The sequence below is a fragment of the Microcebus murinus genome, chromosome 1 (genome assembly GCF_040939455.1).
Source record: "Microcebus murinus isolate Inina chromosome 1, M.murinus_Inina_mat1.0, whole genome shotgun sequence".
In the NCBI taxonomy this organism is placed as follows: Eukaryota; Metazoa; Chordata; class Mammalia; order Primates; family Cheirogaleidae; genus Microcebus; species Microcebus murinus.
The window spans coordinates 333,699-351,759 of NC_134104.1; the positions used below are offsets into that span (position 1 = coordinate 333,699).

Consider the following 18,061-nt stretch of genomic DNA (forward strand, 5'->3'; position numbering starts at 1 on the left):
TCTAAGTAAGCTGCTAATATAGATGAATTAGGTAAATACAAATGCAATAAATACAAATAAAGTTTTCATGTAATTTAAAATCTTAGTCATTATGTTAAGTTAAAAAAAAAAAAGATGATCCTAAAATGTCATTATATGTCCCTTATAAATGGGTCATTTATAAGGTAAAATACTAGAACATCAGTTCTTAAATATAAGTTTATATACCTTCATAGCTTTATATTTAGGAATACTAATAAAATTAGTGACTAACAGTTCAAAGTTTAACTTCCTAAATTTTTCTAAGAGTTGACATTATGATTAGCACGTGTAATTAAAACTTCTAGATAAAAGAAAAACAACCCTATACAAAAATTCTTTTAATAAAAATGTTATACAACATAAGTATTAGTTTTGTTAAAAGATAATTTTGTTTATAGGCATTTATGGAAATAAACTTTCCTCCCACAAGTTTTGATAACTTGTGTTTGATAACTTGTGTTGTCATTTAGTTCAAAAAAAAATCTTTTGGTTTCCATCTTGATTTCCTCATTTATGAAGTGATCATTTAGTAGAAGGTTGTTTAGTTTCCATGATTTTGTGTAAAAATGAGAGTTCCTGTTAGGGTTGATTTCTACATTTACTCCATTGTGATCTGAAAAGAGACATGGTATAATTTCTATTTTTTTTTTTAAATTGTTTGAGACATGCTTTGTGTCCTAGGATATGGTCAATCTTAGAGAATGACCCATGAGCTTATGAGAAGAATGTGTATTCAGTGGTTTTGAGGTAGAATGTCCTATAAAGGTCAGTCAGGCCCATTTGTTCTAGAGTTCTGTTTAAATCCATTATTTTGTTTAATTTATTGGTTTTTTAAACTACTTATTCAATATGTAAATGATCATGAAAAATTAAGTGGATATAAAAGTTAAAGGTTATAAAAGGTTTATAAAAGTCTTACAGTCTTATAGGTTAAAATTAGATAGATTTGTTTATAAGATTTTATTAAAATTAACTTTGATCATTGGTACACTAATACAATGAAATTTGGTTTTCTCTTTTAAACTAGATTGTCATATGATATTAATAGGAATAACAAAAGATTTTTTAATCACCTTTTAATAAACTGCAAAAAAAAAGACACAGATTCAGCTTCCTTATTAACTTGTACTGCAGTCTGTCTATTAGGTCTTATACTTATTTGAGACACTGAGTCTCCTTTCTCAAAAAATAGGATTTTGGCACTTAAAAATATATATATATATTTGAATTATTAATTTGGCTATAATTTTACAGTAACCTACAATCTTGTTTCATGACAAGTGTCTTATGATAAACAATTCATGACTTCCTACTTAAAAAGATGTAAAGGGACAATGAATATAGAAATATGTTTTTGGTAAGAAAGGTTAATGTAAGGTAAGAAAGGTTAACAGAAAGTAATGTAAAGAAAGGATCTTGCATGAAATTTTTGTCCTAAAATGAATGGTTATTTAGGAAAAGGGAATGTTAGGACAAAATCGAAAGTTTTAAGGTATGTTTTGTAAATGGTGTATGGTATGTGCAGGTGAGAATAAAGTTTATAAAAGAAAATTTATTAAAGAATTTTGGCTAAAACAAAGATTTCTATCAATATTAATTTACTCTTAATGAAATAACATGATGTGTATTCATTTTAATTTTATAACATGTTTTTTTTCCTTTTAATATAAAAAGTAGTGTAGTACAAAAGGTTTTTGTTTAATTTTGGTAATTGGCATTTTATGCTTTGGAAAAACATTTTATACTTTGTCAGATAATCCCTGTGCTCTCTTTATTAGGTTCTGACTAACTAGAAAAACTAAAAAAAAAGGGTTAAGATTTATATCCATATAACTTTATCACCTTTAGATTTATTTGATGTCTCTCTTTATTAAATTATTTTATAGTGGTTTGTGATTATATATGAACAAATGCTTTAAGCCTTTGATATTTGATGATCTTTCCAAAAGTTAAATTCTAAATCCAGCCTTTTGACCTTAAACTAGCTTTTTATACATTAGGATCACTAAAAGTCTAAGAAAGACATTAGATTTATTTAATGTGTCAAAACCATCCAGGGAACATTGTCAAATATAAAATGGTGTTTAATTTTCTTTGGGCTGTACTTGTATAAGTATGTTATTAATACTAGTTTTGTAAAATATTGGCATGTCTTGGTATGTGTATCAATAATAATTATGGTTATGTAAATTGCTATATGTCACATAATAACCAATTTGGTTTGTCAACTGTCTGTAACCATGGCTGGTCAAGTTTTATCATCTTTTAAGTTATTATTTTACTTTGATACATTTCAGAGAGTGGTTCTTTCTGGCTAAGTCTAAAATTGGCTTCTTCAAGTAAAGGCCATGGAAAGGACTGACAAATCCACTTAAATACTGGTTTCTAATAACTTTAGAGATTATATATACCACTGGACTAAAACAAAACAAAGTTCCAAGACTTTAATTAAAAATCTGATATGACCATGAGTATAGCTAACTCAAACCTCATGTACGAAACTAAATTTTCATATAAAGACTCTTTTTTTTTTTTTTTTTTTTTTATTTTTTTTTTGGAGACAGAGTCTCGCTTTCTTGCCCAGGCTAGAGTGAGTGCCGTGGCGTCAGCCTCGCTCACAGCAACCTCAGACTCCTGGGCTCAAGCGATCCTGCTGCCTCAGCCTCCCGAGTAGCTGGGACTACAGGCACGAGCCACCATGCCCGGCTGATTTTATATTATATATATCAGTTGGCCAATTAATTTCTTTCTATTTTTATGGTAGAGACGGGGTCTCGCTCAGGCTGGTTTTGAACTCCTGACCTTGAGCAATCCGCCCGCCTCGGCCTCCCAGAGTGCTAGGATTATAGGCGTGAGCCACCCCGCCCGGCCATAAAGACTCTTTATTTAAAACATTACTAATTCTTTTGTTTTGTTTTCCAGAGTTCTGACAAATTTTAGGTAATTAGCAAGTTTACCTGATCTCTGGGACCTTAAAACCATGGAATCTGCCAAAGCCTTGTTCAAATATCCTCCCTCTGAGCCCAGGGAATGTCGCGGAGGAGGGGGCGTGCCAGATTGTAAGGGCCAATTCTGAGGGATGGAATTAGTTACCCTCCAGATATAGGAGGGACACGCAAAAGCCTAAAGGAATACTAAAAGAAATACTTTGTCTTTTCAGGCCACATGCTGCAGATATCCATCCCAATCATAAAAGTTCTTTTTTCCTGCTTTTTATAAACTTCAAACTTACTGAGTGTAATTTTTATCAGTTATAGATTATACAAAAGAAAATATAATGAGTAATTTATCAGCCACCTTAGTATAAATTACTAAACTCCCTTAGCTTAAATGTTAATTAATGATGCTTATATTTGCTACAAGTCTACCACTAAACACAAGAATATAGTATATCTCAATACTTGTAGGTAAATTAGTTTTGTAGCCTTGCCTTTAATATTTTGCATTTTACTCTTATGTCATCTAAAGAATTTTAGCGTATTAATGAGTGCCTGTCTACCTCCCATCCTGTATGGCTTATTTAATTGGCTATAAGCCCCAGTTTGGCTCTTCGGTCCTCTTGACCACAAGGGTCCCACCGAGGGACTAGATGGACCCAGGGCAGGTAGCCACACCACCCTGGCAACGGATGGGACAAAATAAAAGTTTGGCCATAGATGCTGCCTATAACAGATCTTGGCCAAAAGGGGGGAATTGTGAACTAAAATCCTCAACCCCTACCAGCTGACTGAATGGACCCCCTCGTGGCCAGAGGAATATTCAAGGACAAAGTTGCCTGCCAGGAGGAGGGAGGTCAGACAGGCCTTATCATGCCCCCCTCCCTTCTTGGAGACTTCCTTTGTAACCCATTAACAGGCCTGAGGGTATGCAAGACAAACCTGCAGGCCTTCTATTTGCAACAAATGGTGGCTTACCTCTGGTAAACAGTTTATGTTAAAACATTCCACCTCTTTAGACAAAGCTTCAAGTCTTTAGCCAATTACAATCTAAAGAATCTTTAAACCCACCTATAACCTGTAAGCCCTCGCTTCAAGATGGCCCTCCTTTTTGGGCCAAACCAATGTATACCTCCCACACATTGATTGATGGCTTTACCCATAACCCTTGTCTCTAAAATGTATAAAAACCAAACTGTAACCCAGCCACAGTGAGTCCACTTGCCCAAGGCCTCTTGGCAGTGGCTCCGGGTCATGGTCCTCAAATTTGGCTCAGAATAAATCTCTTTAAAATTAAAAAAAACAAAAAAAAAAAAACTTATATCTAGAATATACAAAGAACTCTCAAAATCCAATAATAAGAAAACAATCGGGCCGGGCTCAGTGGCTCAAGCCTATAATTCTAGCACTCTGGGAGGCCGAGGCGGGAAGATCGCTCAAGGTCAGGAGTTCGAAACCAGTCTGAGAAAGAGCAAGACCCCGTCTCTACTACAAATAGAAAGAAATTAATTGGCCAACTAAAAATATATAGAAAAAATTAGCCAGGCATGGTGGCACATGCCTGTAGTCCCAGCTACTTGGGAGGCTGAGCCAGAAGGATTGCCTGAGCCCAGGAGTTTGAGGTTGCTGTGAGCTAGACTGATGCCACAGCACTCTAGCCAGGGCAACAGATTGAGACTCTTGTCTCCAAAAAAAAAAAGAAAAAGAAAAAATCTATCCTTTTTTTAAAGGGAAAATAATTGAACAGACATTTCACCAAAGAAGATACAGGGATAGCAAATAAGCATGTATAAAGACAATCAACATCATTAGTCACTAGGGAAATGTAGATGAAAACCATAATGAAATTCCATTAGAACTTCTCTTAAAATGGCTAGACCTGCAAAGACTGATCATATCACGTGCTAGCATGGATATGGAGGAACTCAAACTCTCAAACACTATTGGCAGGAATGCAAAATGGTACAACTACTTCGGAAAACTATTTTCTGAAGTTTTTTTAAAAGTTAAACACACACCTACCATAGGATCCAATCATACCAGTCCTAAGAATTGAGCCCAGAAAAATGAAACCATGTATTATCAAAATTTAAAAGTGTGACAAGACATCATGTTGGCAAGGCTGTAGAGAAACAGGCAATCTCATACTTTACTGATGAAAATTCAAATTGGTACAGGTCTTATTTTAGGGAATTCAACAATATCAAAGCTACGTATATACTTACCTTTTGACTACTTCTAGGAATTTACCCTGAAAATATACCTCAAATAATGCAAAACTACATATGCAAGTTTATTCACCTCAGAATTGTCTGTAAAGTGAACTATTAGAAACAATCTAAATGCTCATTCATAGGACAGTGGTTGAATAAACTATGTGTATCTTACCAAGGGAATATTATGGGGCTATAAAAATATGAGAGAGGAAGATATCTGGAAGTGATATGATTTCAAGGTACATTGTTACAGTTTCAAACCCAAGTGCCTACGGTTATCTATAGTACGCTACCTTCCTCATACAAAGGAAACATGTAATACACACATGAATTTATTTACTCCCTGTGCAAAAAGAAATACAGGAAGGATAAACCAGAAACTAAAGAGACCATCACAGGAGGTGGGGTGGGTGTGAGTGGGTGGAAAGAAAGGGGGACAGGAACAAGGACAAGGAAGAAACAACATTCTCAGCACAGTTCTGACTTTTAGACATAGCAATGTTTCATTTACTCAAAACATAATTAAATAAAATTAATTACAACCTAGACTTATGAGGAAACAAAATAGAATAAAACTATAAAACAAGTGAAACTGTGTTGCAGATGAATAGAACGACCACACTGAAGAGGTAAGGAAAAAAACAGCTTAACTGAGAAGCACAGTACTTTGACTACACACTTCATGCTAAAGACAGAACCATACAAAAATATTTTACTCTGAGTAAATCTGTCTTTCAAAGAATGTGGGTTAGCGATTCTGAAACTAATTTGTATTTAGGGTTGAGCAAATATGTAAATATATTACAGATGAAGATGGCCAGGTGTCTCACTATCAAAAAGGAGTTCAAATTAAAGAAAAGGGAAAACCTGGAATGAATTCTATGGCCGGTGTGGTGGCTCACGCCTGTAATCCTAGCTCTCCGGGTGGCCGAGGCAGGTGGATTGCTCAAGGTCAGTTCGAAACCAGCCTGAGCAAGAGTGAGACCCATCTCTACTATAAATGGAAAGAAATGAATTGCCCAACTAAAAATATATATTAAAAAATTAGTCAGGCACGGTGGCACATGCCTGTAGGCCCAGCTACTTAGGAGGATGAGGCAGGAGGATCTCTTAAGCTCAGGAATTTGAATTTGCTGTGAGCTTAAAATTGAAGGTATTAGTCTGAACACATGGTTTTCACTATACAGAGAGAAAAAAAAAACCAGATACAGATGTATGTGTGTATATTTCCTGGCTCTGTTGGCAAAGCCTAGGAGCAATGACACCCCAACAATAAGCACACCTTAGCACCCAGCTCTTCATTTCTGAAGACCATTCTCCACTAAAAGGAACCAGGGATCCTTGAAGAAATGGTTGATTCCAGGGCTGCCACAGGGAAAGGACAAAATAAGCCTGGAAAATGTTGGTGCCAGAAAGGCAGAAGTCAGAAAATGACAAGGGTGTGTTGAAAGGGCACACAAGGCAATTTGAAGTTGCTCCCAACACCCAAATCCATGTATGTCAGCAACAAAATAAAATATTGATATGATGGATTAAAACCCACAGAATAAACATCCATAGTTAGTCCAGCATAAGTCCATACCAGCATAAATAACTGAATAACTAAGTAAATTAGGGAGAAGCAACAGTCCTTACAGGAGAATGCCAATTAATGCATGTAGCTGGAATGATGGAAACATAAAGTCATCATTTGGCCAACACCACACCACAGTGGTATTTGTTCAGGCAAGAATCACAGATAAGAGTTAAAATTAATGGAAGAATGTATGATGAGAAACAGGATATTTGCAGAGTCTCTAAGTATCTCTACATAATATACTTGTTAACTACCAGGGAAAAATAGTAATTTTTCTATCAGGAGAAAGCTGGCAGGCACCGTAGTAACCTAAGTTAGCATCGCCAGTAAAAAGATCTATCAAACATCAATAACCATGTGCCCTTGTGCGATGCAACAAACAGGGAACATCATCACTGCCACACGATGCTCTTGCCAAAACACACAACCTGAATTTAACCAGGAGAAAACACCCAGCAAACCTCAGCCTCTTGAGTAGCTGAGACTACAGGTGCCACCACCACGCTCGGCTAATTTTCAGTATTTTTTGTAGAGACAGGGTCTTGCTATGTCGCAAAATGGACAGGTAGTCTACAAAATAACTGGCTAGTACTCTCCAAAAGTGTCAAAGGAAGACTGAAAAGCTGTCCCACATTGGAGGAGACTAAGGAGCCCTAACACTGAAACACAAGACAGAATCACAGGCCAGAAAAGGGCAACAGTGAGAGGGTGGAAAACTCTGTGTCAGGCCCATCCATTAGCTCACAGCATTTCCACTGTTAGCCAAAACTGGCTTTGATAACTGTACTAAGATTTTATATGATGTTAACATTTCAAGAAGCCAGGTAAAGGGTATACAGGAACTCTATGCTAGTTTTCACAAAATTTTTGTAAGTCTGGCATTATTTCAAAATGAGAAGTTAAAATTCATTTATTTAGTCGGGCGCGGTGGCTCATGTCTGTAATCCTAGCACTCTGGGAGGCCAAGGCGGGCCGATTGCTTGAGGTCAGGAATTCGAAACCAGCCTGAGCAAGAGCGAGACCCCGTCTCTACTATAAGTAGAAAGAAATTAACTGGCCAACTAATATATATAGAAAATATTAGCCGGGCATGGTGGCACATGCCTATAGTCCCAGATACTTGGGAGGCTGAGGCAGGAGGATCGCTTGAGCCCAGGAGTCTGAGGTTGCTGTGAGCTAGGCTGACGCCACGGCACTCACTCTAGCCTGGGCAACAAAGTGAGACTCTGTCTCAAAAAAAAAAAAAAAAAAAAAAAATTCTTTTATTTACTTTCGATCCTCCCACCTCTGCCTCCCAGAGTGCTAGGATTACAGGTGCGAGCCACTGCACCTGGCCAATTATTTCCCCCCAGGAATACTAAGTTGAGATGGCCTGGCCAATTTTTTTAATTTTTTTTTTTTTTATTTCAGCATACTATGGGGGTACAAATGTTGGGTTACGTATATTGCCCTTGCCCCACCTGAGTCAGAGCTTCCCAATTTTTAATTTAAAGTTTAAAAAAGACTTCTCTGGGCCGGGCGCTGTGGCTCACGCCTGTAATCCTAGCTCTTGGGAGGCCGAGGCGGGCGGATTGCTCAAGGTCAGGAGTTCAAAACCAGCCTGAGCAAGAGCGAGACCCCGTCTCTACTATAAATAGAAAGAAATTAATTGGCCAACTGATATATATACAAAAAATTAGCCGGGCATGGTGGCGCATGCCTGTAGTCCCAGCTACCCGGGAGGCTGAGGCAGAAGGATCACTCGAGCCCAGGAGTTTGAGGTTGCTGTGAGCTAGGCTGACGCCACGGCACTCACTCTAGCCTGGGCAACAAAGCGAGACTCTGTCTCAAAAAAAAAAAAAAAAAAAAAGACTTCTCTGATTTGAAAGTTTTAAAAAATAGTAATAAATGTTAATTATACATCATGAGCTTTTCTCTTTAAAGAGCTCAGGCAGGAAACATACAGAGAAAAACCACTGGGAGTAACACTTGGCCCTCCCAACACAGCTTTCACTTTTTCAGCTATGAGACACAGCCCAGAAGACCTGCTCTCCCCTAAGAGAAATGATGAGAGGACAATGACGAACAGCAGCTGACAATCAGCCCCAGGCCTGCCAGACGACAGGAGTGGAGGGACAGTGAACTGGACATAGGCAGGTCTACAGACGTGGCCCCCAGAGAGCTCTGGGCAGCTGCTCCTCAAGACTAAGGCAGCACCATAGCAAGGTCTTATAATTCTTCAAAAGAAGCAAAATTCCAGATTTGTAGGCAGAAAATCACAAATTTCATACATCGACAACAAGTCCATTTTTTTTCCAGCAAGCAAGCTGGACACATCAAGACATTGAGCCACATTCTGCCTTGTCCACTAGTTTTCCAGACACCTAAACCCGCCCTGTTGCACACTGCAGGGATACTCAAAATTCAAGGCCTCTCAGTTATAACTGACACAAAAAGAAGCCCCAAAGAGAGCCCACCCAGAGCAGAGCTGGAGGTGCCAGCGAGGCCATGAGGACCTTCACCCTCAGCACCCTCAGTGCCCACACACCTGCCACGGCTGCCCATGGGGACACCCCTGTGAAGCTCACAGGTCTCACGCAGCAGCCTCCATTTTCCCCAGCAACACATCTTCCCTCCTTCCCTCCTCATCCTGCCTCCAAGGAAAAGGCAAAGGACAAAGATGACACACAGGTGCACCTGAGAGTAGGTGAAGAAATATTATAAGTATCCAGGCCGGGCATGGTGGCTCACGCCTATAATCCTAGCACTCTGGGAGGCCGAGGCAGGAGGATTGCTCAAGATCAGGAGTTGGACACCAGCCTGAGCAAGAGCTAGATCCCATCTCTACTAAAAATAGAAAGAAATTAATTGGCCAACTAAAAATATATAGAAAAAATTAGTTGGGCATGGTCCCACATGCCTGTAGTCCCAGCTACTCAGGAGGCTAAGGCAGGAGGATTGCTTGAGCCCAGGAGTTTGAGGTTGCTGTGAGATAGGCTGATGTCATGGCACTCTAGCCAGGGCAACAGACTGAGACTCTATCTCAAAAAAACAACAACAAAAAAGAGAAATATTATAAGTATCCCATAAACACCTGTTAAAGGGGTTGATACACACACCCCCACACAAAAAACTCACAGCTGTAAAACTTCCACTACCAAAGCAAGCAACTGATACTTGCCTTCAAGCAGTCAATCCAAAATTTCTCAAAATCATATAAAAAAGATAAAACATTTATTAAGGGTAAACAATAAAAATTGACTCACCTTTTGTAAAGTAAAATAAAACCCTCTTGACCCACTTTTAAAAGGCAAAACAAGACCAAAGATCACTTTTAGTAAATTATGCTATTGATAACTATAAGATTGGCAAAATGTTAAAACACAACACTGAGTAAATCTACCTGAGCTGCAAACGCCCCTCCTGCCCCATCAGGGCTGTCGATACACGCCGTGCTTTTGCAAACACCCCCTCCTACAACGCGTGTGCCGTCGTCATCGTCGGTGGCTACCGGACCCTCCTCCTGGACAGGCGCATCGACAGCCGAGCCCTTCCTCTTCGACGTCTTTTTCTCCGAATTCGCACAGTCACCTTTTGCTTTTCTCTGTCGGAAGTGAGCAAGCTGCGCAAAAACGTAGAGAAGTAGTAAAGGCAAAGGTAAGTGAGAAAAAAATAACAGAACCACAAGGTCCACAGACTGGTGGGGAACATGAGGCCCTAGGGCTGACTCAGTCCACTCAGCCACACCTGGCCAATAGACTGCTTAGTCACAGACATCGATGACACTAGGGCTAAGTTCAGAACTATATCCAAAGAATCTAACAATGAGGACTGCTAATTATGCCTCCATACAGACAAAAGAAAACAACACAGCCAATGGGCAGAATTGCTTTTCTAGCCCTTTGCAGTTAACAGAAAAATAAAACTTTTAAAAAAACATCTATTTAAAAGACTCATAGCTTAAGGCATATTGAAGGTCTAAAATTATATAAAAGCTAAACCTCTCCTTTCTTTCCCCTATCTTCCCCCAATCTAGGAAATATATAGCCCAGCCAAAACTTCCTAGCTAACCATAGAATCTGAGACAAGGTTCAGAAATAGCAAAAAATTAATTAAGCCAGGTCAATCTAACATCTTCCTTTATGAAATCGGATGTTCTATTTTTCACGACACAGCTCACCAAAGCACCAGGGACCTAGACAGAATGTCGCCCATCAGAAAGCACAACCTAGCTGTTCAGTCCCTCAAATCCAAGGTTTTAGACTATGTGCACACACCACCTCCCACTGACACCTTAGTCAAAAGGTATGAGATCTAACATCAGCTTTTCACAGGGGGACATCTCTTCCCTCAAATAACAACTGTGGCTATAAAACAAATGCATTTAACAAACATTTGTGTAAATAATACAAGTGCACAATTTCACGTGACACAGGAAAATTACACAAGCCCATTTCATGAGAAAAAGGCTCTCAAGGACAGACTGCCATCAAAAACAATCTCATCTTCATTTATTTTAATGCCATCCTCCATCACATCCAACCATCTGTGGCAGAGTTCTCTCTCTGCAGCACAGACCTGGCTTCTGACCCACCTTGCCCAGCAAAAGATATCTTGTTCCTTCCTCACCCTCAATGCTACAAACCAGCAAGCTCAGGGAACAAAGTAACTGCTAAACTTTGGGTTCCCTTTCACCTCCTGGCCCACGTATGTGCCAGGTCTCTCTCTCAAACCCCAGTCAAAAGTCTCACCACCACGGGAAGCCTAAGTGAGGCCACTCTGGCCTCTGCCTGTCACCTGCCTGTCCCTGTCACTGTCTCACTCCTCCAGTTATTTTCTATAATGCGGTGGCCCTGTGGTTTCCTCGAGGGAAGGAACTAGCACTAAACACCTGCTTACTGATCAGTATGAAATTCCGAAAGTTGCACCGTTTGACCTCAAACACAAGCTCATGTGGCTCACCCTCACTGTGTGACAGTATGTCCTGAGAATAGTGAGTGCCAAATGGGGCGTATTTTCTTTACTGAAAAACGGGGGGCAGAAGGATGTGATGTAAGCTCCCTCAGAGAAACCTGGCTCCAAGCCACACGGAGCCCACCGCAGCGCCCGCACCCTGGAGGGGCACCCGGGGAGGCGCTCCACAGCGGGGCACGTGCCGCCAGCTCCTGCGCACCAAGAGAGGACTTTCTCACATGCCAAAAACTCGCAAGCCAGGCCTGGTGGCTCACTGTGACCTTGAGTCCAGAGCCTGGAGACCAGTTGGGCAACATAGTGAGACCCCGGCTCTACAATGAGTAAGAGAAACCGGCCACTGGAGAGGCTGAGGCAGGAGGACCGTTTGAGCCTGGGAGTTCTGGGCTGCAGCGAGCCGTGGTGACGCCACTGCCCTCGAGCCGGGCGACAGGGCGAGACCCTCTGTCACACCGTGACAGAATTCCAAGTGAGAGGAAAATCTGAAAGGGAGACCAGCCCTGAGGACGGCTCTGCAGCGCCACGTGCCCCGGAGCAGAGCCCGGCCCAAGGGTGCGCGGCGACCGGAGGAGCGGCCGCCCCTGGGATACAAGCCGTCAGGTTTCCCCGGCAGCGCGGCCCGCAGGGCCCATACTCAACGCCCACCCGGCCACTGCGCAGGCGCAGGCTCGCCCCGCCCCGCCCCGACCTGCCCCGCGCCGGGCCCGCCCCGCGAGGCGCTGCGCGCCCAGGCCGCTGATTGGCTGGGGCCGCGGCGAGGGCGGGCCTAGGCTGAAGGCGGTGGATTCATGATGGCGGCGACCAAGAAGCCCCGGGAGCCCGCGCGAACCCCGAGACTTCGGCGGCGACCCCAGCCCGACTGCGTACGCTCCCGGCAGGGTGCGGTGGCGGGCACCGGAGCCTGCCCTAGGACTTCACGCCGGAGCAGCGAGAGGAGGCACTGTGTTTACCTTCGCTCTCCCGGCCTCCACCTTTCTGCGCCGCTGCTCTGACTCAGCTGCTTCCATCTTCCTCTGGAACTCCTCGCGGGTCGCCTAGGGACGGCCGGGCCAACGCGTCGTCGCCTTCGCTCTGTTTACACTCCCTCCCCCTCGCCGGGCTCGCTCGACCCCCTCGGCAACTGTCACGCAGCTGCGCCTGCCCCGCCCGACTCACCGGCCAATCAGGGCCGCGGGCCTGCATTCGCGCACGCGCGCTCGGAACCGCGCGACCTGAGCGGATCACCGCCCCGGCCTATTGCCGTCCTCCAATTGGCCGGTGATGTGCCCGCCTCCTCCGCAAGGACCAATGACTGGGGCGCACGGGCCTCGGCGCGCGCTGTGGTAGGCCTATTTCAAAAACCCGCCCAGGCCGCGGCGCGCCCAGCGTCGCTGCCTCCGTGGGCTTCAGCTGCGCTTCCCGCACTGCTCCGAGTCACTGACTAGTGGCCCCGGGGCCGGCGGCCCTGCGGCACCCGGCATTGCAGGGACAGGGGGGCCCACGGCCGCCTACGGCCGTCGCCCCCGTCCCCGCAGCTCTGCCGCGAGCGGCCCCCTGAGCAGGCGCGGTGAGGGCTTCGGTGCTGGCGGCGGCACTCGGAGCCCGCGGGTAGGCGCAGTCGCAGGCCTGGGCTTCTGTCTGTTCCGGCCGGGCCCCTCCGTGAACCGCGAGGACGGAGGCTCCGGAGGGCTGACTTGCAGCCACGGTCTGTCGGTCTCCGGAGGATAAAGCGCAGCTAGGTTGCCGCTTTAGGTGACAGTCGTTGCACCCAGTGCTCCACCGGAGAAGGAGAGGGCCGGTCCAGTGAAAGGCAAAAGCTGTCTCTTCTCAAGTGGAAACGGATCAAGAATGAAATGTGTGGGCGAATCATTCCAAATATATTATTGCAAGTGGTTCTTAAAAAGGAACATGTTGTATTCCCACTCAATCTTTCTGTGAACCTAAAACTGTTCTAAAAACTAGGCTGGGCGAGGTGGCTCACTCCTGTAATCCTAGGATTGTGGGGGGCCAAGGCGGGAGAATGGCAGGAGACCAGCAGTTCGAGACCAGCCTGCGCAAGAGCGAGACTCCGTCTCTACAAAAATAGAAAAATCAGCCAGGTGTGGTGTTGCCTGTAGTTCCAGGTACTTGGGAAGCTGAGGCAGGAGAATCACTATGAGCCCTGGAGTTTGAGGCTGCAGTGAGCTGTGATGATGCCACTGCATTTCAGCCTGAGCGACAGAGTGAGGCCTTGTCTGTTACCAAAAAAAAAAAAAAAACTATCAAAAAAATGTTTTTAAAGAGAAAAGGAATGTGGCTTTGGCTATGAATTCATGGTCTGTGCGGAAACCTGAAGTCTCAAATCATTGTTTCTTAGCTTCAAACTTTACTTGAACCTGTATGTCCAGATGTGGGCACAATGCAGTGTTTTAATTCATAACCCAAAGTTTTGATGAACAGTCAAATGCTTTTAGTGTAATCAAGCTCCTTGGAGTTAAGCTCTGACTTATTGATGTTAATCCAAAGTTTTCTCACCTTGCAGGTGTCCCTCACAGTGTCAGCGAGGGTGGATGTGCCCAACAGGCCCCAAGCGGCAAGCATGTTTGTCTGAGTGGTTTAATATCCCCAGCCTCCCTTCACCTGTTCTCAGCACAATCTGCCTCTCCCCCTTTGCTATTAAAAAGAGGAAAGCAAACCCCCTGGTTAGAGTCTGGAAATGGGACAGAGCTCCATTCAGTTGCAAATTATGGAGGAGAGGGTGGGAAACCATTGAACTGGTGTGCCTCAATTGGTTTCTCCCTGTGAAAAAGTGTAAATGCGTATAAAAACCCGCCTCTGCTACAGATGTGAGTTGTAAAGCTGGTAGGTTGGTGCTGTACTTTAGGTGCCTACACAGATGTCTTCTCTTGCAGAGAAGGTGGCATGAAAGCCAAGGTGGGGTGGGTGACCTTGGGTAGGCCTCACCTTTCTGAAATATTACTTCAAGTAAGCCCCACTATCTCGTTACATTTAATGTGCTAGACGTCTGTCCTTGATGATATGAGAGAGGGTTTCTGGGCTTCTTTTTATTCTGTTCACTTGTTCATGTGCCTTCACTTGAATACAGTTTATTGCAAGAAAAAATGTTTGTTTGCTCCCTTCTCTCAGATTAAATAATAGTAACAGTAACTAACACCTTCTCTTACCGCTAGAGTGACGCCTTACTCATACAAGCTTATCTTGCAACCTCAGCAAGACACAGTTCTGAGCAACTACAGCTTAAATCTCCTTCAGGAAGCCCCAGAAACTTGATCCCAGAAGGTCGTCCTCCTGCCTAGTCAGACCACAGCCCTTCGTGTAGTGCGTGGGGTTTCCAGTCGCAGCTCCAGTCCAGAGGGCTCCTGGTTCCCAGGTGTAGAATTGGGTGGTTCAAGCAACCACCCAATTGGTGGGGGTGGGGGGGCAGTGGCTCAGGGGTCAGGCAGACAACAGCCTGAGGCGTGGGGACTGGGCAGACCCCAGGATCAGACTTTGCAAGAGCAGTCAGGGACCCAGATTTTGTGAATCTCTCAATTTTTTTGTCTTATAGTTGTTGACTGAAGAAAAAAAAAAAGAAATCAAGCTTTTAAAGAATTAAAGGTAGTTTTATTCGGAAGTCTTACTGAGGACTATAGCCCAGCCCAGCTGAAGTCTTTCAGACTGCTCCCACACGGTGTTTTAGTTCACAGTCAGTAGAGATTCATTACGTGCAAATCACATCAAGGTTTCAGTGTAAGAGGACAGTGCATCTGGTTATCGATTTCAGAGGCATAATCGGTAACCCCATCAGACGTCGTCTTATGTGTAGGGAAAGGCAAGGCAGGGCTGTTTATCTATTAGGGAATATAGTGACTCAGGCAAGAGATGTGGGACCATGTGCTCTATCCCATTTTGTCTTCAAAGCACCCTTCTGGACAGATGCACGTTGTCACAGAGTCAGGGGCTTGTGAAATGACACTGGCAGCAGAAAGGAGCACACACAGCTTCTTACATTTGCTACTTTATCTCACATGATATATTTAAAACTTGGTGGGGGTGATGTGCCCAGTTCTTCAGTTGGAACTGTGTTCCAGGGTTTTGAAACCCCAGAGTCATTTCCATGGACATTCAAGAGGGCCTCTGCAAATGTTGGACCTGAGTCTTATTTCAATCTATTTTTAACTATTAAAAAGTTGTAAAAACAAAAAAAAATAAAAAGTTGTCATAGGCTGGGCATGGTGGCTCATGCCTGTAATCCTAGCACTCTGGGAGGCTGAGGCAGGAGGATTGCTCGAGGTCAGGAGTTCGAAACCAGCCTGAGCAATAGTGAGACCCCCATCTCTACTATAAATAGAAAGAAATTAGCTGGACAACTACAAATATATAGAAAAAATCAGCCAGGCATGTTGGCACATGCCTGTAGTCCCTGTAGCTACTCAGGAGGCTGAGGCAGAAGGATTGCTTGAGCCCAGGAGTTTGAGGTTGTCCGGGCACTCTAGCCCGGACAACAGAGTGAGACTCTGTCTCAAGAAAAACAAAAAGTCATATGTTAAAATTATCAATGTAGCCGGGCGCGGTGGCTCACGCCTGTAATCCTAGCACTCTGGGAGGCTGAGGCGGGCGGATTGCTCGAGGTCAGGAGTTCGAAACCAGCCTGAGCAGGAGCGAGACCCCGTTTATACTATAAATAGAAAGAAATTAATTGGCCAACTAATATATATATAAAATTAGCCGGGCATGGTGGCGCATGCCTGTAGTCCCAGCTACTCGGGAGGCTGAGGCAGCAGGATTGCTTGAGCCCAGGAGTTTGAGGTTGCTGTGAGCTAGGCTGACGCCACGGCACTCACTCTAGCCTGGGCAACAAGCGAGACTCTGTCTCAAAAAAAGAAAAAAAAAATTATCAATGTAAAATAACAACAGAGAGATTGATTCTCAAAAAAAAAAAAAAAATCTGTCATAGATGCTGAGAATCAGGAATGCAGATAAAAAATAAAAATAAGTAAAAAGCTTCACATTATGTACATGCCCTCAAGGAGAGAGAACACAACTCCCCACCCCTCAAGTGTGAGCTGTGCTTAGTGACTGCCCCCCAAAGAAGACCGACTGCAAAGAAAAGAGGACAAAGTGCCACTTTATGGTGGAGGAACCTGACAGACTTCACCTCAGCCAGGTGCCCAGGTCCACATCACAGAGATGAGTCCCTTGACAGTGTGTGCCTTTGATACGGGAGGTGACAGCCGTTGCATTTCACCTCTGTGATCCTCCAAAACCAGCAAGCCCAGTCTAACCATGACAGAACATCATACAAGTTTCAGTTGCAGGACATTCTACAAAATACCTGCCAGTGCCCTTCAAAACTCTCCAGGTGGCTGGGCGAGGTGGCTCACTCCTGTAATCCTAGCTCTTGGGAGGCCGAGGCGGGCAGATTGCTCGAGGTCAGGAGTTCAAAACCAGCCTGAGCAAGAGCGAGACCCCGTCTCTACTATAAATAGAAAGAAATTAATTGGCCAACTAACATATATACAAAAAATTAGCCGGGCATGGTGGCGCATGCCTGTAGTCCCAGCTACTCGGGAGGCTGAGGCAGAAGGATCTCTTGAGCCCAGGAGTTTGAGGTTGCTGTGAGCTAGGCTGACGCCAAGGCACTCACTCTAGCCTGGGCAACAAGCGAGACTCTGTCTCAAAAAAAACAAAACAAAACAAAACAAAAAACTCTCCAGGTCATCAAAAACAAGGCAAGGCTGAGGCGCTGTCACAGCCAAGAGGAGCCCAAGGATACGTGACAACCACGTGTCATGTGGGACACTGATTATCATGATGGGATACCACATTAGGGACATTAGGCAAAAAACTGAGGAAATTGAATAAAGTATGGACCTTAATAATGTCTGGATATTGGTTCATTAATTGTAACAAATGTAGTATACTAATATACAAGTTCATAATAGGGGGAGCTGTAAGTAGGAACTGTTCAGGTACTATTTTCTCAACTTTCCTGTAAATCTAAAACTGTTCTAAAAAAGCCTATTTAAAGAAAAAAAAAAAACCCTGTCTAACAAGTCTATGCCCACTTGAACGTTCATGCACCAACCAGGTGTGACCTCCTAGCTACCTTGAGTTGCTTAACTAAATTAACCGGTTTTTGTGCACACTCAGACCTATTTAGTGTCTCCTAACACAGTCACGGTCCGAGAGTGTGGACGAGAGCTGGGGTCTAAGACATGGGGCTGTGTGTGCTGGTGTGGACCCTGGGACTGCAGCTGCTGGAGTCCCGCCGGCTCCAGGCAGGTGCGCGTGCCCAGGTCTCAGGTGAAGGGTAGTTGAACTTGGGGACGTCAAAAGTAAACCCAGGGCCGGGCGCGGTGGCTCACGCCTGTAATCCTAGCTCTTGGGAGGCCGAGGCGGGC

The 18,061-nt window shown here is 43.9% G+C and overlaps 1 protein-coding gene across 3 annotated transcripts in view; it reads right to left on the reverse strand.

Moving 5' to 3' along the window:
- Nucleotides 1-12,896, reverse strand: part of PCNT (pericentrin) — a 115,222-nt gene extending 102,326 nt beyond the window's left edge. For all 3 annotated transcript variants that reach the window (XM_012780084.3, XM_012780083.3, XM_012780079.3), the window contains exons 1-2: nt 12,650-12,896; nt 10,132-10,350 (exon numbers count right to left, since the gene is read on the reverse strand). In XM_012780084.3, the coding sequence (XP_012635538.2) occupies nt 10,132-10,350; nt 12,650-12,706 (276 nt within the window). In that variant the 5' untranslated portion in view covers nt 12,707-12,896. The remainder of the gene's footprint in view (nt 1-10,131; nt 10,351-12,649) is intronic.
- Between the last annotated feature and the right edge of the window lie 5,165 nt (nt 12,897-18,061).